General features: G+C 45.5%; 3 protein-coding genes across 8 annotated transcripts; 1 reads left to right on the forward strand and 2 right to left on the reverse strand.

Annotated features, from left to right (window-relative positions):
• Positions 1-1757: 1757 nt before the first annotated feature.
• On the reverse strand, positions 1758-27325 carry LOC117565326 (transmembrane protein KIAA1109 homolog). Of its 5 annotated transcripts, none has more exons than XM_052003021.1 (22): positions 26709-27325; positions 24165-24444; positions 20937-24111; positions 20675-20878; positions 20069-20609; positions 19749-20011; positions 19572-19692; positions 17911-18491; positions 15182-15518; positions 13927-15123; positions 13708-13872; positions 13449-13650; positions 12628-12736; positions 12369-12424; positions 11512-12306; positions 10577-11447; positions 9908-10514; positions 8932-9852; positions 4800-8547; positions 4536-4736; positions 4348-4478; positions 1758-3060 (listed from the first exon to the last, which is right to left on the reverse strand). In XM_052003021.1, exons 1-22 carry the CDS (start codon positions 26823-26825, stop codon positions 2344-2346), a joined length of 15339 nt encoding a protein of 5112 aa, XP_051858981.1. In that variant the 5' UTR covers positions 26826-27325; the 3' UTR covers positions 1758-2343. The 5 variants fall into 5 exon arrangements, with proteins under 5 accessions (XP_051858981.1, XP_034100262.1, XP_051858980.1 ...); XM_034244371.1 differs by having other exon boundaries at positions 12369-12484; positions 13398-13650; XM_052003020.1 differs by having other exon boundaries at positions 4348-4736; positions 12369-12484.
• Positions 15979-17900, forward strand: LOC117565328 (uncharacterized). 2 transcript variants are annotated; one of them, XM_052003022.1, is made up of 5 exons: positions 15979-16142; positions 16197-16383; positions 16445-17330; positions 17435-17657; positions 17714-17900. In XM_052003022.1, the coding sequence occupies exons 1-5, from the start codon at positions 16080-16082 to the stop codon at positions 17837-17839; spliced, it is 1485 nt and encodes a 494-aa protein (XP_051858982.1). In that variant the 5' UTR covers positions 15979-16079; the 3' UTR covers positions 17840-17900. The 2 variants fall into 2 exon arrangements, with proteins under 2 accessions (XP_051858982.1, XP_051858983.1); XM_052003023.1 differs by lacking the exon at positions 15979-16142 and having other exon boundaries at positions 16258-16383; positions 16441-17330.
• Positions 24990-26075, reverse strand: LOC117565327 (uncharacterized). Its single transcript, XM_034244373.2, has one exon. The coding sequence runs from the start codon at positions 25836-25838 to the stop codon at positions 25113-25115; it is 726 nt and encodes a 241-aa protein (XP_034100264.1). The 5' UTR covers positions 25839-26075; the 3' UTR covers positions 24990-25112.
• Positions 27326-27393: the final 68 nt, after the last annotated feature.

The raw sequence follows: 27393 nt of genomic DNA on the forward strand, positions 1-27393 counted from the left end.
TCATAATTAAAAATTAAGCCATTCGCCTATTAGTTTTAACCCTCATTAACTTTAGATAAACTAATCTCCAAAGTAAACCACTCGCATTCATGGCCTTTTGTCTGTGTTGTGTGTGTGTGTGTATGCGAGTGTGTGTTCGCTTGCTCGCGACCCTGCCCGAGGGGTGCCACGCCCCCACCGCCATCACTGTGCACAGTAAGTTGACTCTCGACTCTCCACTCTCAGTTGTTCGTCCGCGCCTACAGTGCGTGAAAAGCTCATCAAATGCGAAGCGAACGCCAACGAATTTTTTCTTATTCGCTCGGTTTTTTTTATATCTCTGCAGCCTTCTTCTTTCTTCAGCTGTACAAAATGATGTAGAAACAGGCCGAACCTAATAGTATGCTAAGCAAAGGAAAAAAAAGAATTAAAGGAGCTGCAAAAAAAAAGTACACAACTCGCAGCACAAAAAGCGGAATGAACTCGGCGCAACAAGAGAAAGGAAAAATAATTAAAAACGCAACCTTGATGAAAATGAAATGTTTACAAAGACACAAGCGCACAAAATAAAGAACTGTGACAAGAAAAAAAAAAGAAACGAACTGAACTGAAATTGTTGAAAGGCTAAAAAATAACACGAAAAAAAAAACACACTGAACTGAAACTGAGAAAAAAATACAAGCAACATTTACGCTGCTCAAGCAGCGTCACAAAACGAAAACAAAAACGGATACACGCAACGGATGCAAAGTTTACTCAAGCAAACGAGACGAAGGCGAAGGCGTTGCGGGGGGCGTGGGCGTGCGAGGGGTCGCTAGAGGGGCCCAAGTAGTAGGGACGGTCAGAGGTTGGGGCAATGGAAGGCAGCTAAGGCGAATCGCAGAATGCAAAGTCAGGCAAAAATTAACTAGAAATTTTCTTTTTAGCCAAGCAAATGGCAGTCGCTATTCAAACTGCCAACCATATGCTTCGCCCTCCCTCCCTCCCTCCTCTCCCCTCCCCTTTTCATCACCCACCCAAATCAAATCCTCTTCCCAATCCTTGGCAACTATAAAGTCTTTTCTTAAGCTCAATCCATAACCCGCAGCTCAGCTTGCGCTGTCAGCAGTCAAAACTTAATGGACCCCAACAAGCTTGAGAAAATAAATGTGCAAGAATATTTAAAAAGAGTTGAGAGATATCAAAAAGCAAAAATATAAATAATGAAAAAGGAATAAGTATCAGATAATAGGTAAAGAAAAGGGACTAAATTATTTGCATTAGAAATCAATTAAGAATTTAAATAATAATTTGCTTAAGTATAGTAAAAAGTTGTGAAATAATAAGTAACAATTAAGAAAACAGTGCGGTACTATTCTTAAAATATACCAAAGGTTATATTTGGTATATTGTTAAAGTACTACACTCGAAGTATACGAGCTATGAAATTGAATGTAGTACAAAATCAAAATACTAATTATGACTTTTGGTATATTGAATGTAGTACAAAATCAAAATACCAATTATGGCTTTTGGTATATTTTAACACTTTTCCGGTAGATTAATTTGGTATATTCTCATATTAAAACATTCTTTAAGAATGTGTAGCAGGTATTTCGCAGTCGAGCACACCCGACTCTATCACCTGGTATATTTTTATTATTTTTCTGGTATATTAATTCGGTATATTTTCAAATTAATAACGCACTGTTTTGTTTTATATTCACATTATTATGCGTACCTGGTATCTCACAGTCGAGCACACTTGATGAACCCAAATTCTTGGACCAAAAACTTCATTTGCTTATGGTAAGTATGCACTTTGAAAAGTTCACTTTATTATTATCTATTTAGAAACTTACACAGTTTGCTGCTTGCATATGTATAATGTGTGTTTGTATATCAATTAGAGCTACTTATAGTTTAAACATTGGCTTTGCTCATGGGTTTGCACAATCTCTCTCTTTTTGTTTACAAACGATATAATAATATTAATAATAATAATTACAAAGCGCTAAAAATTGAGCAAATTACATGAAGCACTTGACTTTACACTTAAATATCCAAAAAAACAAATTGTATACGATCCATCCATTCATTCGTTTCAAAACAATAGTAAACGCGAGCAAACAATTACAAAATGTACAATTACAATTACAATTACAACAAAGCTGCCGAAGTGGCTAATAATTATATATTAATACGAGTATCTTGACTATATATCATTAAACATTCTCACAAGTAATTGAATCGGATCGAAAAATTACGCAATTAATAAATTACACTTGAAACTTTTTGCTATACAATTGCTGATTACAACTAATTAATAAACACATTCAAATCCCTCGAATATCTCTCTTTGAATTGTTAATTGTCACTGCTCTCCTAATTGGCCGAAGGTCGATGATTCTGTTGCTGCTGCTTTGAGTTTCCTGGATCTGATTTATTCTCACGCACCATCAGCAGAAGTTGCAACATAATGAGCGCCTCCACCTTGTCCAGCGGATCCATGAAGCCGCGCTGCAACCACTTGGGAATCGTGGTGCGTGCATGACTGAAGCCCAGCTTGTTCAGTATGTAATCCACTCCATACGGTTCGATGGACTTGCCAGCCCATGAAAGCAGTCGCACTGTCGGCTCCAGATGCCACGTTTGGCACTCAAAGTGCCGCCAATCTCGCACAAATGATTCGATATCAAAGCTGGGCAACTGCGCGGTTCCATCTGCTCCTGCTCCTGCTTTCGCCTGTGCTCCACCATCCTTCACATCGCCTGCGGTCGTATTTGCTGTGCTCGTTGACGGCGTCGTTGCCGTCGTCGCTGATGCTGTTGTCGTTGTTGTCGATGTATTTGCTATTGTTGTTCCTGTCGTCATGGTTGTCGTCGTTGTCCCACTATTCGTCGCGTTGGCCAAACTCGTGTGACTGCCGCCCTGCAGCGGCTCCAGGCTGCTCTTGCTGCCACTCATCTGTGTGCCCTGCACCGTCAGGTTCGTGTTGGAGGCACTCTTCTTCTCCTTCAGCAGGTCGTCCGTTAAATAGGGCTTGAGGTTCGTCTTCTGTGATAGATTTGGCGAGGCTGCACGTGCCGACTGTGCGCCCAGCTGCAATAATTTATGGATTACAAGTTTGAGTAAGTATTTCTTATATTCTTTATATCCTCTATCCATTTGAAGTGGGCAGAAAAAGGTGTTGAATGTAGGTGTGTGTGAAATGTGGAGTTGATGAAGATGAAAGTGTGTAGTTAAAAGGCAGAGGCATCTTGGGGTCTCTGAAGTAGCATCTATTCAGCTTGTATATCTCAGAGTAGTAAAATTATCCAGCAATTGAATTTGCTCTACAAAGAAGTTGTTATAGGTGTGTAAAAAAGTATGTAGATGATGAAGATGAAAGTGTATAGATGAAAGCACAAGGCATCGTTTAGGTCTATGAAGTAGCAACTATTCGTTAATAGGATTATCCATCAATTGAATTTCATTTACTAGTGTGAGAATCTTTGTTGGTTTAAAGGCTTGTAAGTGGTCCAATATAAATTCATAATATCTTTGGATGTTTGATGCGAATGGTGAGTAAGTTTTTATAAAGATGAAAATGTACATTCCTAATGTTGCAGGGTTTGTGTTTATGTAGTTGATATGAAAGATGAAAGGATGAGATCTATGAAGTAGCAAATATTCAGCTCGTTAACTCCATCAATTAAATTTCATTCACTAGTGTTGAAATCTTTGTTGATTGTAATATCAAAGAGTGCTCCAATATGAATCCATAACATCGTTGAATGTTTGATATGAATGCTTGGTAATTTTTTGTTAAAGATGAAGTTGTATATTTGTATTGGGCAGAAGAAGGTGTTGAAAGGTATGTGCTTATGATGATGTTGATAGGGTGTAGTTGAAAGAACGAGCCATCTTTGAGGTGTATAGAATATTAACTATTCAGTTTCTTAACAGGATAATCCGCTAATTGAATTTACTCCAGAAATGCAGGAATCTTTTTGCTTAGAGGATCAGGAAGTGCTCCAATGTGAATGCATAATAATAATATGTTCGAAAGATTGTTATGACTGCTGCTTGAGTTGTGGTAAAGATGAAGTGAGACGTTGCTCGGGAAAACAACACTTGGTTTAAGTAAATTGGCGCACTATTATAAAACACTTGTGGAGAATTTCTCCTCACTAAAAGCAACAGCACTATCTTACTTAATAAAAAAATGACGTTATAGTCGACTATACATACTTATTTATGTATAACTCATCTCGTAATATAACTATTGAAAATGTACATTAAAAAGGGCAGTTGACTTGGGGTTGAGCTTAGTGTGTTTGATAGTAAAGTAAGGCTCGCTCTTGTTCGATTTATATGTGCAATGAATATGTGTACTTGTAGACTCACCACTTTCTCCTTCTCCGTGACATAGGAAGTGATCAAATCATGCAGAAAGAAGAAGGCATCCGCATCCACTGTGACAAATATGTGATCATCGAATTCGGTGATGAAACTGCACAATACTTCGGGCTTTGATTCTGTTAATAAAAGCAAAGTAAGTAAACTATGTTGTGACTTATAAAGTGTTAGTTTACCACTTGGTTCTGGTGTTGTTGGTCCCTGCTTGTGCTCCGTCTTGAAGTGCAGCTGCAGGCTGGGCAGCGCGAAGATGACTTCACGATTATGATTATGCTCCTGCGATTTGGCGGCGCTGCTGCTGCCCGAGGCCCGCGTGCGCTCAATGGAATTGGAGGCAATCTCTCGCTCGCACTCCAGCATGGGGAAGCGATCGACAGCTGCAAAGAAAAGATGTAAGATGATAAATAAATATTCAATAACTGTAATTAAAGTCAACTCACCATCGATTTCGCTGTTGGCAAACGCATAATGGAACCACTCGTTGAGTGTTTTGAACTGTGGCGGAAAGATTATGTTGCGAGTGATGCGACTGACGATGGCCATCGAATGATTCTGCTGCTGCTGCACCTCTGTGGTCTGACCCAAGCAAGAAGTCAATGTTTGGGTGACGAGCACTTCGCTGGTGTCCTCCAACTGTCGCGCCTCGGTGGCAAAGTTAATCGAAGGCGACTTCAAGCTGAACAACGCCCACGCCTTCGACTTGAAGTTGATGCCATGGAAGCAGGCCAACGAGATATTCTGGCCACGCAGCTCCACGGTGCCGCCAAGTACGTTTCCATGGCGTGGCAGCCGCGTGACTAGCGATGGAACCACCAATCCAATGGCCTGGGCCAGCGGCTTCTGCCAGTGCCGATGATGCCGTGCATCCGTGTTGTCCACACCGTAGATGTTGCCCACTGTGGCGCCCGTTGCTGCAGTTCCCGCTCCAGCAGCTGTTGGCAGCTCTCCGTTCGGTTTCTTCTTGAGCTGCTGTCGCCGCTTGATGCTCGCAGTGCGATCCTGCAGACGGGGTTCAAGGCTGGAGAAGACACGCTTCGATGACTTGAACTGCTGCGTGAAGAACTCTTCGAGTTTGAAGTACATCTTCATAAGATCCGCCGTCGTCGACTTGGATATCATGATCTGCAGCTGATCCCAGCTCAGATCACCGTGTATAAAGATTAACGCACGTGGCTGATCCTTGCCACATGCCGCAGCTTGAGCAGCTGTGCGCCACTCATCCTTCATGGCGGCAGCAAATGTGCTAATGCGAGTCATCAGCACCGAGGTGCCCATGTAATCGAGACGCAGCTCCAGCGCCATGAAGCTCAGGCCCAACGTGTGATACGGTTCCATGCCCGCTTCCTCCTTGATGTGGAAGCGTTTGTTGATCTTGTTCACCTCGAAGCTGCCGCCCACAATGCCACCCTTTGCATCCAGCGCCGAACCGCCCAGATAAATGCCAGCATACATATTCTTGTAGCCCGTGCTGCCGATCGAGAGTCGTCCGTCGGAGCGAAAGTCTTTGGTCAGCCAGACGACATTGCCACAAACGTTGCCAATGTTCATCTGCACATTCAGCTTGGTAAAGTTGACGGCAAAGATGACCAGAGTCTCCCAGGCGGTGATCTGATTCTTCTCCGACGGCGGCGTGCCCGACGACTCTGCACTCGAGGATTTGCCCAACGATTTGAGCTTACGCACAGCGCCATAGTGTCCCAGTGGTTGCATCGCTGGCGGCGTAGCTGACTGTGGCTGATTGTCAAAGTCCAGACGCAGTTTGTCCTTGCTGCGTCCCTCGCTGGGTGTGGGCGTGGCTGGTGGCACTCCAGTGGGAGTCTCACAGCCCGACTGCTGCTGCTGTTGTTGTTGCTGCTGATGCACACTCAAGTCACCGAGGAAGAGACGCCGCACAATGCGACGTCGGTACCAGGCCTTGGGGAAGGCCAAGATCTCAGTCAAGCGACGCATATCGTACTTGAAGCTGGCGCTACCAATGTCCACAATCGTAGAGAAGCGTATGACAGCACGAGATTGATCCAGCGCACGCTTTGAACTAGGCAAAGGTTCGATGTACACTTTGCGACAGCGTGTAATGTGAAACTTGACAAACTCCACATTGATGCTGAGTGAATCCTTGCGCTCGCTGTCGCTCAGTGGCGAGAACTGTGTCTCCTTGGAGGTCTTCTTGCCACCATATGGATGGAAGATGTATACATTAAAGTCCGCCAAGCAACCGGTGACACTCAATCCACCAGTTGGCAGCGGTTGCTCAGCATGCGATTGTGAATTGTGCTGCTGCTGTTGTTGTTGTTGCTCCTCATCGCCGCTGCGCTTGGAGCTGAATACAATGTCCAGACTGGGCAATTGTAGCATACACTCGACACGCGAGACAGGCAAACAGCTAAAGCGGAACGTCGATGGCTGCATGTGGAAGTAAACTATGACATCCACTGGGAACGAGGCGTAAGTTGCATAGTTGGCTGGCAAAATGTCCAGATTAACTGCAGCCTGATGCGAAGGCGTCACCGGCACGCTGTTGTTGTTCGCCTGACGCGTAGGAATCGGTTCAAGGGTTTGCTCGAGGAACTCGAGGATATGCGGCGATATGATTGTCTCCTCGGGAATGCTTTGCAGAGTCATCCAAGCGCTCAACGTTGCTCGCTTGTTGCCCAAGCGTCGCATGTGTCCAAACGAAGTCGCGGATCCTCCGGTTAAAGGCGTGTGCTGCAGTTCCTGCGGCTCTGGCAGCGTCCGCGATTGATAGTGTAGCTTGACATCGAGTCCGGGGATGTGGAAGATAGTCAAATCAGCAAGCAAAGCATTATTGTGAGCATTGGCATTGTAACGCAACTTGCTCTTGTCGCGCTGCCTTCTCGATGGCGTTGGACTGCCCCAATCGTTGCCAATGCTGCGCTCTCGCTTGTGAGACTTCACACTCGAAGCAGCTGCTCCCGAGGCTCCAGTGTAACCAGCGCGCTCCTCGCCACTGTTGTTCTCCTTGGTGTGCAGCACACACTTGCCCGAATTGACCAGCACTTTAACATCCAGCTCAAAGTCAATGTTTGGCTCCGGTTGCTGTTTCAGAGCATGCGCATGCTTCCTTCGCATCTCCACGGAAGTGCCATCCACATCGATTTCACTGGGCGTGCAATCGCCATGACCACCAGCCGCACGCCAATCCAGTTCATTGTCTGCTGTCTCGGTGTCTGTGTCTGCATTGGGCAGCGAAGTCTGTCGCATGGCATCTGTGAAGGTTACTCTTCCCACTCCAGTCTTCAGCGAAGCACTGCGTGAATGACATGAAGCTGGCGTGCTCTGCAGACTGGAGATCTCATCGTTGGAGGCAATGGTGTCCAGGCGTCGTCCCGCATAGCCATGGTTGCCATTGTCCAGTGGCAGCTCACGCGCTGTCATGCCAACTGCCACACCAGAGACGCCAGCAACGCCTCCACTTCCAATGTACGAATGGGAGCGACTGTAGTTCTTCAGCGAACGTCGCAGCGAGGGTCGCTTCCACTTCTGGATCATGTCGCGGCGGAAGTATTTGTAGCACACCGCCTGCAGCTCTTGCAGTCGGCGCTCCTCATGTGCCACCGTGTTGTGTGAGGCACCCAAAGTGCGCAGATCATTGATGATCTTTAGCTGCTCGGCCATCTCCTTCTCCATCATAAACGAACGCTTCTTCGAATCGATTGTTGGGTCAAACACAAACGCAGGCAGATTGTCAAACTCGCCACGTCGTCGCACATACGTATCACGGCAGCTCTGATCACCCTCATCACTATCGGGAGATTCCATTTGCGTTTCGTCCTCCTCGAAGCCCGTGAGCATGGTGAGCGTGTGTCCAAGCGAGGACAACTGTTTGCCAATGTTCACATCCAAATGAATGTCGACACCTTCCATTTGCCACTTGACATTCAACAGCCACTTGGCATTCTCGCCCTTCTTGGCTGCCGTCGTACGCGAGCAGACCTCAAAGGTGCCCTCCGAGACAACGCACACATTCATAATGGGCTCCACGCTGCTGGGCTTCCAATCGTCCAGATTGGTTTCGAAGTCATCCGCAAAGCGCAGACACAAGCCCTGAAACTTGCCCTTGGACACAAGAGAGCCTGAATTACAAGCCGATATGATGGTGTTCTCAAGCGTGATGACCACAGCGCCCTTGGCATCAAAGTCTTGATGATACGAACGCGAGCCATAGGACTGTAAGGGAAGATTTGTTAATTAGAAAAGTATTCTTAATGAGAAAGTGTACGATGAAGACAACAGCAGCTATAGAATTAAATTATTACTGTTTATGATTAATGAATTGGAAAACCTTTAAAGAATACTATTAAAACGTAAGAGCATAATTATTGAATGAAATAGTTCTAGCACTGAAATTATCAATGATAGATGCTCTGTTATTCATAGACGGACAGACGATCAAATAATCTTGTCTTTAGCTGTTGATACTGTTGATTAAAATGAAGTGGGAGACGATTCCTTATATATATCCTTATACTCTATGGACTCTAAAGCAAGTACATTAATAATTAGCAACTATTAAACATTTTTAAAAAAAAAATCAACAATTCTAATACATACCACAGTATTGACCTGTTTGAGTGGCAAACAAATGCCCATATCCTCCACAGTTAACTGCAGGAAAAGCGTCGACAAATTAGAGCTGGCAATCTGTCCAAAGGCCACGCGATCAAACACCTGCTGTGTGGTGTGAGGCGTGTGATCATAGCAAAGATTGGCACGCTTCTCGGCCCAATATTCGTAGGCGTTCTTGTAGTTCAGCCAGACCAATATGGCCTTGTCCACGGCTATCGGCTGTACGTAGACCAGGGGACGCTTGAGCGTCAGCAATATGAGCTCCTTGTCTTCGTTGAGCAGCTCATCCTGGAAGGCATTACGCAGACCGATGGTCGTGTGGAAAAAGGCATATTGCTGGAACTCCGGCTCGGCCTCATCAAAGATCACATTGCGTATGATTTGGCCCAGCGACAGATTGAAATCGATGTGCGCCTTAAAGAACAGCTTTCGATTGCTCAAATCACCCAAATTCTTGACACGATTCGACAGCTGCAACTCCAGTGTGCCTGTTTCAAAGCGCACAGCCGAAGAACATGGCGTGGTCGCAGTCAATTGAATGCGTTTCATCGATATGTTAATAGAGAATAAGATGCGTTTCAATGTAGACTCCTGTACACTTGCGCTGTCGCCACTCTCCTCAGTCCAAAGTGGGACAGGCTTCTCGCCGCCGTAAACCTTTTGCAGCACCTCGTTGATCTCACGCATGAAAACCTTTTGCACAAACACCAAATGATTGAGCAGATCGGTGGTCAGACATCGCTCGAATTCGCCAATCTCAGCGCTGGCATTCACATAGCCGCCTTGTCTCAACACAATGCCCTCAATGGTCTCTGTGTGCTCCTGTCGATTGTCTGGAATATACTCTGCAAGCACATGCACTGGCGGCAGTCCAATGCAAGCCTCCGAAGGCAGGTTCATTTCATTCTTCAAGTATAGGAATTAATAAAGAAACTTCTGATCAATAAACTACTCTACTCACCTGTATCTTGGTGTTAAAGCTCAGCGTATGCGTGGGCAAATCAATCACAAACTTGGCTCGCTGTCCTGTCACTCCCATGGAGCTGACGTGATTCATGCGATACTGCGCCTGCAGCGAAGGCAACAGCGCTGCATTAATGGATAAACTTTGGAGCAGCACATTGAACTGCATCACCAGCGGCTGCAGCAAACCATTTTGATTCGCAGTTGCTGGCTTGGTTTGCGCCAAACGAGCTGCTCTTCTCGCTGCCATTTGCGGCTGTTGCTGTGCGCCGCCAGAAACTGTGCGCTCTCTCATCTCACTCGCTGTGCCGACGCCGCTGCCTGCGCCACCCGAGTTACGCGCATGGAAAGGCGACTCGGGTTCCTCGGCTGTGTGCGAACGCAGCGTGGAACGTCCCGAATTCCTTTTTACTCTCAATTCTTGCAGTGTGGAAGACAGTTGCTTCGAACTACGAGTCATCATGCCGTGCAATGCCACCGGATGTTGGGGTATATCAATGTTGACAGCCCCTATGGAAAGCAGGCCGCTGTTCTTGTCCTTGCCACGCTTCGAGAGACTCGAATAGAGCGTCTGACTCTTGCCCACAGTCACCTTAACAACAGTTCTGTAAAAGATAAAGTAAAGCTTAATAAATGCACATTAAATGGGAGAGCTTAAAGCACTTACTGCTGACTGGGAGCCACGCCCTCGAGTAGCACAATCATGGCACGTCCCACCTGCCCAGTGAGCGAGCATTCCAACGACACCGGACGTGCCTTTTTGCGCCATGTCGCTGTGCTGTTTAGTGTAGTAATCTCCGACTCCAGCTTCAATCCGGAGAGCGTTGCCAGCAGTCGCGTCTTGTGTATCTTGGCCACGCCAAAGACAATCAGTCGCGTGCGCTCCTGTGGCACACCATCCAGCAAATGCATATCGCGATGCTGTGGCAATGGCGTCGGTGCAATTGTCAAATTGTCATCGTCATCATTATTGCCAAATGTTGTCGCCGGTTTCTTGTGCTCGTTCAACGAGCTGCGCTGCACCACAGTCTTTGTCTCTGGCATTGTGCCATACAACTCCAGCAGATGATAGATAGTCTTCCAGCAGTTGGGTGTCTCCAGCAGCGGCGGCATTGGCGCCATGCCCGACTTGGTCAACGTATTGTTGTAGTCACCACTCACACTGGTAGCACAGCCGCCATTCAACGATGCCTTCGACTCGGTGGACATCTTAAGAATATTCTGATCATGCAGCGAGAGTGTGGGACTGTCACGCAAGGGCGACGAACTCGATTCATTCAAATTCGTATAGCCCAGTTTGCCCTTGACCGATTTGCCCGTGGAGCGCAGCTTTTGTGCAAAGCTCTGTGGTCGATTCTTGGCATTAGGCGAAGGCGTCAGTTGTATTATGGGCGCCAAGCCGCTGCCTCGACCCCGTGTTGTGGGCATCGTGGGCATTGTCTCGTTGAACTTGTCGTAACGCTCATCCGAGAAGCTTTCCCCATGTCCAAAACGTTCGGCCACCGAGGCGAAGGGCAGCAAATCTGTTGGCTCTGAAGCTGTGTACAGAAAAGACATATAATTAGCACACATTCAATTCAAATTTTCTTCATTTTCACTCACCCAAACTGCACTCATCCTTGGTCTGACTCTTCTTGCTCAGCTCTGGTTGTTCGTGGAACTCGTTCTGCGCATCCTTCACATTCTGATACATGTTGCAAATCTGATGCAACAGTCGAAGCAGCGGCATATTCACCTGCTGCGAAATGAAGCGCACATTGAGACTGAAGTTGACCACAGTGCTGGTGTGTTTCTTCAGCTGACGCCGCGACATGTAGATGACATTCTGTCGCGCCTGATCCACCATGCCATCGGACATCTTCAGCACCTCAAGCTCAACGCCAACGCGTTCGCACAGAAACAGTGGCGTATCCATCATAATCGATGCACGTCCTCCATTGGTTTTCTTGTTCAGCTTGGCAGGCTTAGTATTCGTGTTGTTCTTCTTATCGCCCGCCTCGCTGACCACAATGTCCACGCGTATCGAGTCAAAGGTGCCAATGAGCGATAGATTTGTGCCAAAGTTTTCCAGCGACGAGATGTCCGCATTCGAGAACTTGTTAATCATTTGCTGTGGCATTACGCCGAGGCATGTGAGCAGCGGCTCAAAGATCAAATGAGCATCCAGCAGCTTAATAGAATCTTGCATAATGCCACTGCGAGTATGCGTCTGTCCCGGCATTTTGGGTGGCACAGGACGAGCGTGTTCCTTTTCAGCAGAATGATCTTTCTTCTTGTTGTTGTCCTGCTGCTTGGCCATCCAGAAGTACAAGTCTTCCTTATGGTTTTCAGCACCCAGCCAAAACTTGTTCACCGAGTTCGTTGAGCTCAAAGAGCCCTCTTGTAATGCGCCATATTCTGAAGGGAAATTTAATTATTAGCAATCAAAATTAGTCAATAAATTGTAATTCTTAGCTTACCAAACTCAGGCATCTGCTTCTCCACCAGATTCGAGATGATGGGCAACATTTGTATGCTAGAACGAGATGAATTGCCATGTGAATAATTCGATGCTTTGCTGTGCACTTTGCTCAGACTTGATTAATATATTTTGGTAGCGACGACATTGTGATGCAATGGACATGGGTTTTTTTATGAAAAGAAAAACACAACACAGGCAAATGGCATTAATATATATTAGCATACATGCACAAGCATAAAAGCACATCTACAACTTACCCACGACGTGTGTGATGTATATTGGGCGATGTCGAAGTCGAACGCTGCGATGCGGGCCCTTGATGAGCTGCTTCATGGCCATAGGACATGCCTCCATATTGGGAGTTGTCTGTACAGTGAAAGGAATTTAAAATAATTGAATATTTGCAATTCGACTTAAAGAGTATAATATGGCATATCAATTGTGCACTATTGTGGAGTTATAGACAACAGAATTGATATAACATTTGTGTGCTGTGTGTCCAGCAATCAATAGAAGAGAAAAGCATTTACTAATTAAAAAACAAAAAACAATTACTGCACACACAACACTTGATTGCTAACATAGAATCAAAATTTTGGAAAGATAGTATAGCCAGAAATAGAAGACTGAGTAACATTCAATATTTGAGTACATAATGCAAACGCAAGGCATCAAACAATATGAAATCATGAACACTTAAAGCGTTTTCGTAAAGGAAACATGTGAGAAAAGTAGGAAATAAGGAAAGTTAGGGTAGTTTTTAGAGAGTAGAATAGTTAGAATAGAACACTTAGAACGCATTATAGAACTGTCTTTAAAGTAGCGATCAGACAATTCTACAACACGCAGAAATAACAACAGAAAACGTGCATAAATAAAGAAACAGTAACAAAAAGAACGAAAACGATAACGTTGACGAGAACAATCTATATAGCTATATACAATATCATAAAGGTTATAACAAAAGGAGATAGCTGCACGCCTGCATTGAGGCGTGACAGCTGAGCAGCGTTAATCAAAGGAATACCAATGTGAGTTCGATGATGCTGTGTTTGCCCAAGTAATAAAGCATTCTCACTCTCTTCCGGATGCTCGCCGACGCCAGCATAGGCGCCCATTTCAACATCACCTTCACACTCATCCGCCTCGCACTCCTCCTCGTTCTGCGGGAACGAGAATGTCACATTGATGGGCCTGGCCAACTTGTTCTTGTACTGATGCTCGAACAGAATGGGATTGTACAAGGTATTCTTCCACTGGCGACTCAGCACGATGATGCCCTAAAGAGATGGCGAAATGATTAGCTAGAGTTGATATAACTTACTATATTTACTCACCTGTCGCAGCGTATTCAGGTGCGGCACCTCGCCATGCTTGAAGATCTGCTCGGTGCGCTGCACGCCTTCGTCCAGCACCAGCTTCTGCATAATATAACACAATTGACAGCTGGGATCCTCCTGCAGTGTCTTCGATAGCAGCGTGTAGTTGTTCGCATAGCGACTCTAAGGAAGAACAAGGAATTAGTAAATGAATTTCACACGTATTTCGTAGCCAACCTTCTTAATCTTTGGATTGCGCTTGATCTTCTCGTTCTCCATGGCATCGGCCATGAGGCAAGCTGCAACTGCTGTTTGTCGCGTGTGCAAAGCCTTTAGCAACGCCACAATTTTAATGGCCAAACGATTGCTTGGATTCATCCATGCCGTGATTGCAGGCGACGCTGTGCTCAGCAGATTCCAATCGAGTCGCGTCAAGTCAATCTTGCGTGTGATGGGCACACAAGGAGGCGCAGCAAAATTAAACCAAACCGATTTCAACTCAATCACACACGAAGAAGTCTTGTCAGTGCCTTTAACATTCGAGAGCGCCTTGTCATAACCATCCTTGGCATCTTTGCCAGCGCTATTTGGCTTCTGGGCACCAGAATTAAGTCCACCGGAGCCTACGCCCTTCTCCACATCCTCATCGGGTGGTGGCTTCGCTGCACCTGGTGCAGAGCTATCTGTAGCTTCGGGAGTATGCTGGAATTTCTCTTTGGGAGTCTTGGGTGTTGGTGGCTTCTTGGTAATCAAACGCCAGGCAGCTTCAGCCTTCGACGTAGCGCCTGTGCCATCTGCTGAGGTGGCAGCTGCTTCATTGCTAGTATTACCCGATGCCACAACTAGTTCGTTGAGATTGAAGCCACCGCCAGTTGCCGTAACTCCTTCAGCACCAGCTGTCATCTCGGCCAGCTCCTCTTTGCTGTTCTCCGACTTTTCAAAGTGCGAACGCTTCACGATCTTCATGCCCACGCCTTCGAGACCGCACTCGAACATGATGTAGCCAATGCTCTCGATGCCCGTGCTCTCGGGCATCTTAAGGCACTCGAAGAGCACTTTGCTCTTGTGCTCTGGAATGGCAGTCACAATCACTGGCGTTTCTGGGGCACACGATTGGCCCTCGGTCTTCAGGCGACGTAGCTGCGCATGCGCACGTCCAATGTCCAGTGTGATGACAAGTTCTTCCAGCTGCTTCTCTGACGTCTCAATAAGTATAGGCTCACCCTGAACATTGTCGGGTCGCGTCTGCGAAGAGAGATGTGCTAGCAACGCTCTTGTGCCTTTCATGATGCCGCCCTTCTTATGACTGCTGCCAGATTGCACAGCCTGCTGGATGTAGACGTTGTGCATGGAAGCACGTGTGGTTTTGCCCAGATGGAACTTCGTGGAGATGCCCTCCATGTAGAAAGTTAACAACGACACGCAGCTTAAATCCTGTTAAACACTTTTCACATTAGTATTTCATTAAAAAGAGTTAGTGAGCTTTGCTTACCTGCACATTGTCCAGCGCTGCTACAGAGATAATCTCCTCCACAATCGATGACTGCAGCATGGTGATGCTCACCTTGGGCAGCACAATCAGTCCTTGGGTCTTGGTCGAAATACTCTCCTCATACACATCGCTCAAGAAGGAATCGCCAGGTCCTTGCAGATGACGTTCAGTCGTCGATCGCTTGGAATTCGAGTGTACTTGCGACCAATAGCTAAGACTCTGATCCCGCTTCAGTATATTGTCGTTCTTCACTTTGGCTATGCAGGAGGCGTGTATAAAATTGACCACCGAGAGCAGATGCATCGACTGTATGGTCGGAATGGCTGCCTCGACCATTCTGTAAATAAAACGAAGGTTAAATATTAGTGAAGATATAATAATGGAAAGAATAGATTAAATATATTAATAACAGGTTAGTCAGCAAAATTTCGTCATGTTATTAAAACATGCTGGCTTATAAGAAGCATAGAAACCGCAGAAAAAACAATAAAATGAAGTGGAATGTATAAATATAAGAAAATAAATATCGTCTACATTCCATACGACAATTAAACTCTTATTGAACATCGAAATAAACAAATAGCTTTGCGCTTTTATGCTATATTAAAATTCATAAAACTTTACAATTTTATTTTTTCTTATCACAAGAAACTATTAAACATTAAATTAAGAGAGTAACTATAACGTTAAGCTAAAAATTAAATTTCCTTAATAATCTCTCTTTCTGCTTGAAGATTTTGTAAAGACAAGATTAAGTTTAAGAGTCTAAAATCATTCAAGTTTCTCTGAAAGTTCACAGCATTTATTTTAAATCAAAGTCAACCAATGGGAAATAACCAAAACTATCGTTTGATGCCACTGAAATAACATAAAAATTCAAGTAGCGAGTTATATAAAAATGTTGCTATTTCGACTGACTCTGCTGTTATCCTTAATCTGCTACCTGGCAGCATATCCTGTGGTAAATGCTTTACAATCTTAAAAGAATTATCAGTTAATCGTACAACTAAACTAGGAGGTGCCAGTGAAGCCAGCAGGACAAGAGAATCGTGTAGCACTTGATCCAGCTGATTATCCTGATTTAACCAACGGCCTAAGCGATGCTGAAGTGGAGTCGACGCTCAACGGACTTTCGTTAGAGGATCTAAATGCACTCAACAAACTCTTGGATGATGCCAACAATGGACCCGTTGAATTAGAGGGTAAGCAATAGTTTAAACCCCAGCTTATAGGTATCCGTAACATTATCCTATCCAAAGCAAGCGAGTCTAAGGGGTCATCATAGGCAGGCAAAGAAACAGCACTACGAAGAGATGGAGAACACCGATGATGAGCAATCCGTCAACGACAATTGCCACGATGAGGATGATCTGGACAAGGAGAGGGATCCGTGCACCGTGCGACCCAAGTGCAACAAGCAACCAACTTGCCCCACCACAAAGCGTTGCACTTCGACCAGAAGATGCTTTACCACATCCTGTAAATCTCTAGATGGTCTGCTGAACATTAATTTCGACGGGGAACGCAGCAATAAGAAGTATAGAAAACTAAATGCTAAGCCACAAGAGGAATGCGATCCAGAGGATGTGTTGTGTATACAACGCAATCGCGATAAGGCTAAGCAGCGACCTAATATGCAGGACTTTTCTGATCTGTCACTTGATCAGGATCAGGGCAACAACATTGACAGCCTCGAGAAGTTGGCAGCGGAAGCTCATCAGGATCAATCTTTGGAACTGCACAAAGATTTAGATGGGTGGCAATCTAAAGGTGAACCTTCCGCAGATATTTTCAACATGGATCCCTACAAAGTGCCCAATGTAGATAGCAATGGCAATGCGAACGACCTAAAAGAGTCACCCAAGCTGACAGGCTTGATTGCCGAGGACGAGGGACAACCAGCACAGAGCGAGGAGGAAGCCAAGCTAGGGGAGGCTGAGTCTCCTTACGAGCGACATCAACTAGCACGCGTGGCCCACGAGGATCATTTAAAGGCTGACGAGGAGCAGCAGCCTGAGGAAATAGAGGACAATAGACAGCTGAATGCTGCCCCTGCGCTGTCTCAAGAAAGATACAACGATGATCTCGAGGTTGAGGCAGGGGAGCCTCATGGCAACTTGGCAGCCAACGAAGGAAATGAAGGCGACAGGTTGGCGCCCTAAATACACATTATTCAGAAGAAAGCCACTTACAATTACACACAAAACTCAACACACACTTCAATATCCAATCCTGTTGCAAACCTGCTTGCAGTTTTATTGCCCAAAATGCACAGGAACCGATGCGTTATGTTATCCAAACGGATGATGGCTTGATCCAGAGCGAGAATGAGCAGGGAGAGCACAGACTGCGCACGGATAAACAACACAGCGAAATGCTTAACTTCGCCACCTATCAACTGGCCAAGGAAGCCAATCCTCAGTTAGAGTTTAAGCGCTTTAAACGCGACAACAAAAAGACAGACGATGCACCCGAGGTTCGTTTGAGAGAATGGAAACAATAAGTAATTGATAATCAAATTTACTTTTACAGAACTCGAATGAGAGCTATCTGAAAAAGCTGATGGACTCGTTTCCTCGGGATCAGGTCAGCCAAAGCAATCTGAACATTGCCATTAGGGAGGCGAAACGCGCTCACTTACGCGTCAAGCGTTGTTAACTTTCAATTATGATTTATATTTTTTATGCACTGAGTTCGAATAAAATAAAATAATAATATAATGCACTTACCGTTGCAATCCCTCGAGAAGCAGCGGGGTGAGGAAGACATTCATCTGCCCCTTGAGTCGGGCCACCACTGAGGTGCAAGCGGCGCCGCCTTCTGCCTGCAGACTCATGAATTCGCCATCGTCGAAGCCATTTGTGGTCTTATCCGACTCCTCCTCCTTCAGCAGCACACTCGGATCCCAGGGATGCGACTTGGGGCCACCCATAAATGTGGCCGAGCTGTTGCTACCCGTGCTGTTCTCATAGCGTGGCACCACTTTTATCTCCCGCCAACACGAGTACAAATCAAAGTGTGGCAACATTTTGCTGCCAATATACGTGAGTCCACCATCCTCGTTCTCATGGAAGAGTGGCGTGGAGAAGACATCGGGACCGAGCGGGAACGAGCAACCGTTCCAATTGAAGCACTTCACCTGCGACAGGTGATTCAAGTAGCTAGCCATGAGCAGCGGTGAATCGATGATGGGTCGATTGACCTGCTGATGCAGATTGACCAAAGCCACATCTTCCTGCGACGACATGGCCGAAATGAAGGAGTTGGAAGACAACGATGGTGTGCCTGAGGAAGAACCACGCGAATCCGCCTGTGAAATGCAGAGCAGAGATTGCAAATTAACGATGGTAATCAATTTAATATATGCGATTGCTACAACAAAAGTAATTATTCAGACCAAGTGGCACAAGCACAAGTTGCGGGTTGATGGAAAAAGAGTGCAGCTAAAAATGGTGTTAATCCAGATGGTAAAATTACACTTAAAACTAAACTAGAAATTAATTCATCTTAGACTAGTTCCAAGGACATGCACGAGTTTAGAGCATGCAATCAAATTGAAAACTGATTTTGCAGATGAGAAAACTATATAAGAGGACATTTGCTGTCTCTTAATTTCCTCATCTGCAAACTTCGGTTTATCCGAAGATTAAACTTATTTTGTTTATAATAAAACTAGAGTCGAAAAGAATTGCACTTGACTGAACATTAAGATTGTTTTTTTGCTAACAAAAAGATTCAATTTAAATTGCGCTACGTGGTTAGTTAAAGAGTTAATTAGTTTGGTTATGGCTTTTTTTAAGATTTGTTTTTTTTTTATTGTTTTTTGCTGTTACTAAAAACTACTCACATCGTGAACAAAATGTCGGTACTCGGGTCGTGATGAGATATTTGTTATTTTTCTTATTGGTGTAGCAAGACCGTGTATGCGTCTCGCGTCTTCGTTCTGGATGAGTTTTTGTTTTGGTTAGTTTGTTCGATTTTAATTATTTAGTATTTGGTTTTTGGATGAACCGAGAGTTTGAGTTTGTGGAGAGGAATAGAATTTAGGTGTGGATTTTATATATATATAGTTTTAAATTACAGTTATAGAGAGATGTAGATAGATAGATAGAGAGAGAGAGAGAGCTTAAGAGATACTTAAGAGAAACATGCACGAATACGAATATATTATATATATCGTCTTAAGTTCAAGTTCCGAGACGATTTGAGAGTTGTGTGAAAGTGAATTAGAAACTTGGCCTCAAAAGCAGCAAAGCTAAACGCCGTAGGTGTATATATGGTATATATATAGTTGTAACATATGATATGTATGTATATATGTAAAGTAAATACGTAAAGACCTAACATAGAGATACTTAAAGACGTTTAACTTAAACTTGACTATGTTTACCAGTTCTGTGGTGCTCTGTGGCCGCTTTGGCAGCGTTTTGTTGCTCTCCGGTGCATGAATCTCAAGATCGCTGCGATATGTGGGCAGCGTGTGGCTGCCATTCTCGTTCTGAGCACCAATGCTAAGATCAGAGAGATGTTAGTAAACTTTTCTGATTGAAATCAATAGAATAGTTACCTTAAGTCTGAGGAGAAGCGTTTCTTGCCCGACAATATGATGGAGCCATTGCCGCTGCGCTGCTTCATTGAACCGCGCTGTGACATCACATTCGATATGTCCTCCTCTGCGGAGAAGAACATCTCTGATGGATTCTCTGATGTGAGCGATATGGTGCGCTGTACCTCACGAGGCAGCTGATCGCCAGCATGCAGCGCAATGTCCGCGATTTCAAATTCCAGCGGATGCGAATGCGGTGCCGAGTGCGACATTTCATCGGGCATCTAAAAGACCACAAATATTAATAAGAAATTCTTTACAAAACTGTTTAACTATCTCACCTCGTGGTCATCATCGATGGCCACCTCGCCCGTCAGTCTTGAGTCCGAAATGCTTGTCTTGGGGGGCGAGACGCGCAGTCTATGCGAATCCGAGCCACGTCTATGGCTGCTCGCATTGCCACCATCAACGGAATCATGTTGCAGCTGCAACTTCTTCGAAGGACTGTCCAACAGGCGTGCATAAGGCACCTCTACAGAGGTCTGTCTAGTGCAAGTGTATCGCTTGCTGCGACGTTCAAGCGTGTTGGGCGAGCCAATGCTTTCACGCGACTTATTCCGGGTGCTACTCAACTCTGGTTTCTCTATAACTCCGCCGCCAATCTTGAACTTGGCACCATCAGGCAGGGCACAGAGTTCGGATTTCTTTAGGCTGCCATTGCGCAGCTCTACAGCGGGTCTATAGAGTTTGCCTTTGCCATTAAAGTCCACCGAGTCGTAGAGCGATACGCAGTGCAGACTGTAGGGCGGAGTGTGGAAGACCAGCTGACCCTGATGCAGAATGCTCTCGCCAAAGCCAAAGTCCTTGTTGTTGTTGATAATACTAGAGAGTTAAATAATAAATTACTATTACTATTATTCAATTTCAAACTTTATTTCGATACTCACAAGTAGCGCGCAATGTTGTAGTTGTCGTTGACATCCTGCGCCGTTGGCTTAAAGAACTTTTGACCATTGCGATTGCTGCCGAAGAATGCGCAGCCACCAATGCAGCCACACCGAGAGATTTCCGTGCTTGAGCTGAGAGCGCTGCCATTGTTGGACCACAGGAACCACAACCGCTTGAACTTGGCGTCGTGTTCGCGAAGAAAACTAAGCAAAAAATTAAAAATTAATATCAGAATATCAAATGTAGTAAAAGTCAACTTACTTGTGCTGCACGAGATGCAGCTCGTGATCGGGTATGGGCAGCGCAGAGGCGCCTTCGAGCAGTATGGGACCGAGAGAAGTGCAGCCCACTTCCACCCAGTTCTCGCTGAGCTCAGCCACATCTGGCGTACGCTTGGCGGCATGAGGATCGGGGCAATTGTCACGCAACTTACTGCGAGCGCCTTCCTCACGTGAATCGCGACGCTGTGAGAACGAGTTCGAGCTGCGTTTGCTTGTTGGCTTGTGTGCATAGTGAGAACTGCTTGGCGCATCCTGTGACTTCAGTGAATCCTGATCAGCGCGACGCAGCTTGCCAGAACGATTGCTGCCCGTAGTGTTGGTGTTGTAACTGCTGTTGGGCGCATTGCCAGCATGCAGCATAAAGAGACGCAGCAATATGGAGGGCAGCAGACCCGATATGCCCGACTTGACGCGTTGTCCGTGCAGATTGCAGTTGGCCAGTCGAATGGGCGAGATCCAAGCATGCAACGCTGTTCCACTTTCAATCAAATACACATCCACCGCATCCACGGAGACACGCGTCATCTTGTACTTGATGTCCTCGGATGAGGGGCATTTGTATTTGTTTTCTTCTTTGGTTTGGGGACACAGATTGCTGGGCACTCCGTGATGGCAGTTGCGCACTGTTTTCGGTGACTTTAGGCAGTTCTCTGGATCGATGGCTAGTAGTATGAGTGTCTCCAGGCCAGTGACCACATTCACCAGCTGAGGCAGCGTTAATTTGCCCGTCAGCTTGCCCAGCTGCACTTCCACTAGCCACGAGTACTCCAACGTATCCTCATCGAGCGCACATCCTTCATTACTAAACATGGCGTGACCTCGCACCTGAACAGCTGACAGCATCAGATGGCCCTGATGGATGTGCTGATCACGTCGCTGTCGCTGCAACGTATCTGAGGTGAGCAGATACGAAGGACTGACAAGCACCTGCAGCGTTGTCTCATGATAACGCTTGTTCATCTCGAAGCCGAAGCGTTCGATGAGCACCACAGGGCAGGGTGGATCATCCGGATTGCAGTTCTTCATCACATGTGCCTGTATGTCGTGTACAATAACGGAGACCATTACCTCCAGCGGTCGATAAAGACGCGGATCGAAGGGTTTGCGCTTCTCCTCGGGCGCTGTTGTTTCCGATATGGATTTGTTGGCCAACTCTTTCTCCTTGGCCAGCAGCTGATCCTTGGGATTGGGTGTGGCGTTGGGTTCTTTCAGATTCACATTTGATTGCTCCATGTCCGTAAAGCTCTGATCCTCGCCAAAGATGTTCTCCTTGAGGCTGATAAAGTTGCGCAACACATTGCCATAGGCCATCAGCACCGAGCTGCCAATCTCCAGCTCCACGGTCACATGATCCGCTGGCAGCGTACCCGGATCGAACTTGATGTGCTGCTCAGGCAGTGATTGCTGCCAGTTATTGCTCACTGGGGACTTGCGTACCTTGGGTATGCGCATCGGACTGAGCAGTATTTCCTCCTTCTCGGGCGTCGTGATATCAGCCTGTGGATCAGGCCCCAAGGGCGGCACCGGATGATATACATACTGTATGGATAGCGCTAGTATGGGCACCGCCCAGCAATCGATCCAGCCGGCGCTGCGCTGGCAAATCTTGCGCCACTTCTTCGTATACAACTCGGGACGTCGTATCAGTTTGCCCTCGCGGGTCAGCAGTCTTGCATTCTCGTCTATGGCTAGCACAATGGGACGCACCGAGGAGACCTCGGGCACGTACAGACTCAAGTCGAGACCCTCGCCATGGATCCAGAACTTGAGCGTCACAGTCTTGGGCAGGAAATCATCGAAGGGCAGCGCAAAGCTCATCTCAAACACATCGCCACAAAAGGCCAAATGATTATTCTCCTGATTGGCGCTGCTGCAATCGATCCAATTGTATTCATTGCACAGCATGAGTATCTCAAACTCATGCAGTCGTATATTAAAATTGCACGTGTATGGCACAAAGCTGAGTATATCGGGTCGCGCCTTGTTCGCCCAATCTTCGATGAGATCCTGGAAGAAGCACTTGTGTTTATACACAATGAACGCGCTCGTCTTGCAGCCTGCGAGCGAAATGTTCCAATCCTGCGGTGCATTCCATTTGGTTGGATAATGTATGCGCACCTTGTACTCCAGCGATTCGAACTCTGCCAAACTGCGAAACTGCAGCGATGTCGTCGCCTCCACATGGAACAGTTGACCCTGGATTTTGGACGTATAGCCATCGGCTAACGTTACCCAGGGAATTGTCACCTCCACATACGAGGCGGGTCCCACATTGATGTGCATGGCATTCGTCTCCTTCTCCTTGGAGAACAATATATCGATGGTGGCCTCGTTCAGCACGCAGAGCGTCACATCGAACGATTGATAGCTGCGCAACTCGCCCGGCTGTGGTGTGGGCGTCACTTCGGCCTCCTTCCAGTCGGATGGATAAAAGTATCTGTACAAATGATCACGCTGTCTGTCCGCCCAAGGACCATAACTAAAGTCCGTGCCCTTCAGGCAGTGCGCATTGATGCCCCACACTGGTGGCGAGGGCTCCACAACATCTCCGTTCGCCAGCACGATTTGAACGGGGACTTCGGGCACCACGCCCGGCTCATCCATGTAGAAATACAGGTCCATTTGGTTGGACATCATGACCACAAAGCCTTCGCCCATATAACGTGGTGGCTCATCAATCAGTCCCGTGTACTTGGGGCTGGGACAGAAGAGCACCTTGGCATTCTCCACTCGCGCCTTTACAAAGTGCATAAAGTGATCCAGCTGACAGACAGCTGGCTTCGTGCTGTAGGTGCAGTGAGCCTCCTCCATGGAAATGGAGAGTGTGGTTGGCGTGAGGCGATTGCCAAAGACAAAACGACCCGAGCTTATGTCAATCTTGATCACAGGTATCAAATCACGCCATGTTGTCGCCTGCATGGCCTCCGAATTCTTCACGGCATTAACTCGCTGACTTTGCCTCGCATTCTCCATGTTCATGTTGTGCTCTCGCAGTTTATTGCGCTCCTCAGTGCTCAGCACATCGTTGGGTATGAGCAGCGAGGGCTCCAGGCCAAAGGTCTTCTCCAGTTTGTCATAAAGATCTGAACGATTGTAAATGTGCAGTTCGTAGCCATTCAACTGCACCGACAAACGCGTGTCCGAGTGCGAGAGATCTACAAAGGGAAATTATTAATTGCTGTTTAAATTTACATATTGAATCATTTACCTTCTGAGACATCTTTGGGCATATAGGAGCGCCACCAGCGGAATATAAAGTAGCCATCCTGCACACGCATCGTGTAGTCGAAGGTAATGTAGACAAAATCCCGGAACATGATCTTGCCAGCCAACGGATTGAGGGCTACCGAACCGATCTTGAAGTAGGCGCCCTTGATAAACCAACGATTCGCAATCTTTGTGATGAGCATGCCCACGAGCCGGGAGTTGTAAAAGTTGTTGTAGGTGACCCAGGTGATGGTGGTGAGCAAAGAGCAGATCAGCCATATCTGTGGACAGACGGTGCAAGGTGTAAATAACATTTAATTCAATTAAATTTAATGCCTAAAGCCCAGCACACAACACAACAAGAGCGCGAACAAAAACGCAGTAACAAACTCGTTAGTTTGTTTTACGAGCTGTGTGATTATTCATCACTTAAAGTAAAGTCATTAGTCAGAAATCTTGAATAAGCTATGCTGATAAAAAGCTCGGGATATAATTAGAAATTCGAGTAAGGAAAAGTTAAGAATATTTCAAAGCTTTCCTTAGTGCTTCGATCATGTTTCTCAACTAACTTTAAACCGCGAAATGATCTGTTTATAGTGGGAGTTATACAATAAGTTTATTTTATAACCTCTCTAACTCTTATTGCTAAATCGGTGTAATAAATATATTAGAAAATTTGAATTGAATATCTAATTAGTTTTAAAATTACGAAGAATAATAATTATAATATTATGAGTTACAGCCTCCTAGCTCTTACCGACAAGGGAGTGCGTTTAAAATTGTGTGAATTCAGCTTAATAGCTTTTGAAATAAAGAAGACAATTGCTTATATTAAAATCTTACATCCAGCAAAGTTTATTTTGTATATCAAACAGTATGCACTTGTTTGGAGGACATAGACACAACAGATGTAAAAGAAATTTAGGCCAGACCAGAAAGTGACCATCATCTACTCAAATAAACTGACAGGTACGTCGCTAAATATGGCACCAGCAAAAGTGCATTTCTTTGCCTCCTTGATGACAGTGCAACCATTGACATTCTTGAATCGCATATTGTGACCCAGCGAAGCAGCAGCAACAGATGTCGACTCCTCATTGAGCAGCTTGCGTCGGGCAGGGGGTCGAAAATATGCACGACCTGTGAATGGATTGACAAAGTCCGACCAGTAGCCATCCTGCATGAATTCCGTAGCATATTGCGATGCGATGAGAACAAATGATTTGATTGCACTATTCACATCGCCCTCGAAATACAGATTGAAAATGCTAAAGTTAATCGGTTCGGCAAGCTTCTCGCAGGGAATGACAAACTGTTGTTTCATGTGGGTCAACAGCAGCTTGGGACAAGGCACCACTTGGGCACGTATTGGCTTGACGCCATACCAGCCCAGGGAATTGTAATATTTAGTCAGATCGAATTGATCGGCGGTGGTCACCAAGTCCTGATAGGCTGGACCCACATTAGAAGGCATATAGAAGTGATCGGTGTAACGATTGCCCAGCAGCGGATACTGTGGATGTGCCTCCAAGTGGTCGTCTGGCTCCAAATCCTCCTGTTCGTCCATGTCCACCAGTATGGGATTAGGAAGACTGCTGCTGCTGGTGAAGCGAAAGTGCGGCTTGACCAGCAGGGCTTCCTTTAGGCAGCGACTTAAAACTCTCAATGATTGCATCGTGTACCAGGCAGGAATACCAAAATTTTTAAAAACTAGCAGAAAACAAAGCGATTCACAAAGTCTCCGGCGATATTGCTTAAGTTACCGATATTAATCAGATAGTAAAAAGAAAAATCTGACCAATGGTAATAATTTTGATAATCTTGTCTTGTATGTAAAAACAAAAGGTGCCTGATAAACCACATTTATTATTTCGCCCGTCTACTTATTGTCAATTTAGTTTGTCAATGAGAAGTTGATCTAGAACACAGTCTGAAACTCTTTAATCATGATTAATACCTTATTAGTATTTTTTTGAAGAGGGAAATTACTAATAGTTCGTGGAAAACAATTTCATTAACATTATTTAAATTGAATTTTAATAAATTCTTTCTTACTCAGTTCTGATTTTCACACTACAACTCTTTAATGCAAGGCCAACGATCCTTTTAAGCTTTGATAATCGCTAATCGATAATCGCACAATTATCGACATTGTGGCGGCATGCAAATAAATATTTACAGTTCGAGAAACTTTCATTCATCTGCCAATCGCAGCGCTTCAAGTGACTAGCTTATTAGTGTAGCTGTATATGTGTGGTATGTGTCAATGACCAAAACACATTAAGTGATAAGAGAAGCATTTGGAATAGCTGTTTTGCCAAGTGGCTGCGACGACTATTAAAGTGGGCAGCCGTCACCATACAGAAGCGAACGCGCCCGACGTTCATTTCGACATGCCTGTATGATGATAAAGCCGTCCTCGGTTCAATTCTGATTCTGATTCATGCTGTCTCAGCGACTCGTCGCATGGCGTATTAATCAAACACGCACACAAATGCAATGCACTCATGTATGCAAGTGTAAGGGTGTGTGTGTGTGTACTCACCATGGGTGCATCGATTTTCATGTTCTCCAGCGGCACATTGTGTGTGCGATTCCAGTTGCCGACATCTGGGAAACCCAAAGGGAATCCATTGTCGCTTGTCTCCTCCACTTCCTCCATTTTGGCTGTTTTTCTAGCCGATTAGTAGCTTGGGCAGTGCAATGGGCGGGGGGAGGAAGTGATGTTATTTGCTTGGTCGTTTATTGAATTATCGATTCTTGTTGCGTAGGCGCACTTTACACATTATTGCAACTTGATTTACACTCATATATACATTTACATATATATATTGGCAGCTTTTTGCACATTTGCTTTTCTTTTCCTAAGCAAAACTCATTTAAACTCACACACGCACATACACACACACGCGTATACAAAGTTCGATTTTTCCCACTTTGTATTTGGAGGTCGTTGTTGTAGCAAAAAAGATTTTCGTTTGCGGTTTACACCCACTTTCGTCGCAGCTACGCTATAGCGAATATTGCAATTCGATACGCAATGTATTGCGCACACGTTTGGAAGTGTTTTTTGGATAAATAATTGCAACTATTTAGCGCGAAAATAATAAGAAAAAATAATGTTGCACTAGAAACGAAAACACTCCCATCTTGTGCTGCTGCTTCTTCTAACTGAACAGCTGAGAGCTCGTGTAATCGATAACTGCACTGCAATCAACTTGTTTGATTTC

Source organism: Drosophila albomicans, chromosome 2L (assembly GCF_009650485.2).
Source record: "Drosophila albomicans strain 15112-1751.03 chromosome 2L, ASM965048v2, whole genome shotgun sequence".
NCBI lineage: Eukaryota > Metazoa > Arthropoda > Insecta > Diptera > Drosophilidae > Drosophila > Drosophila albomicans.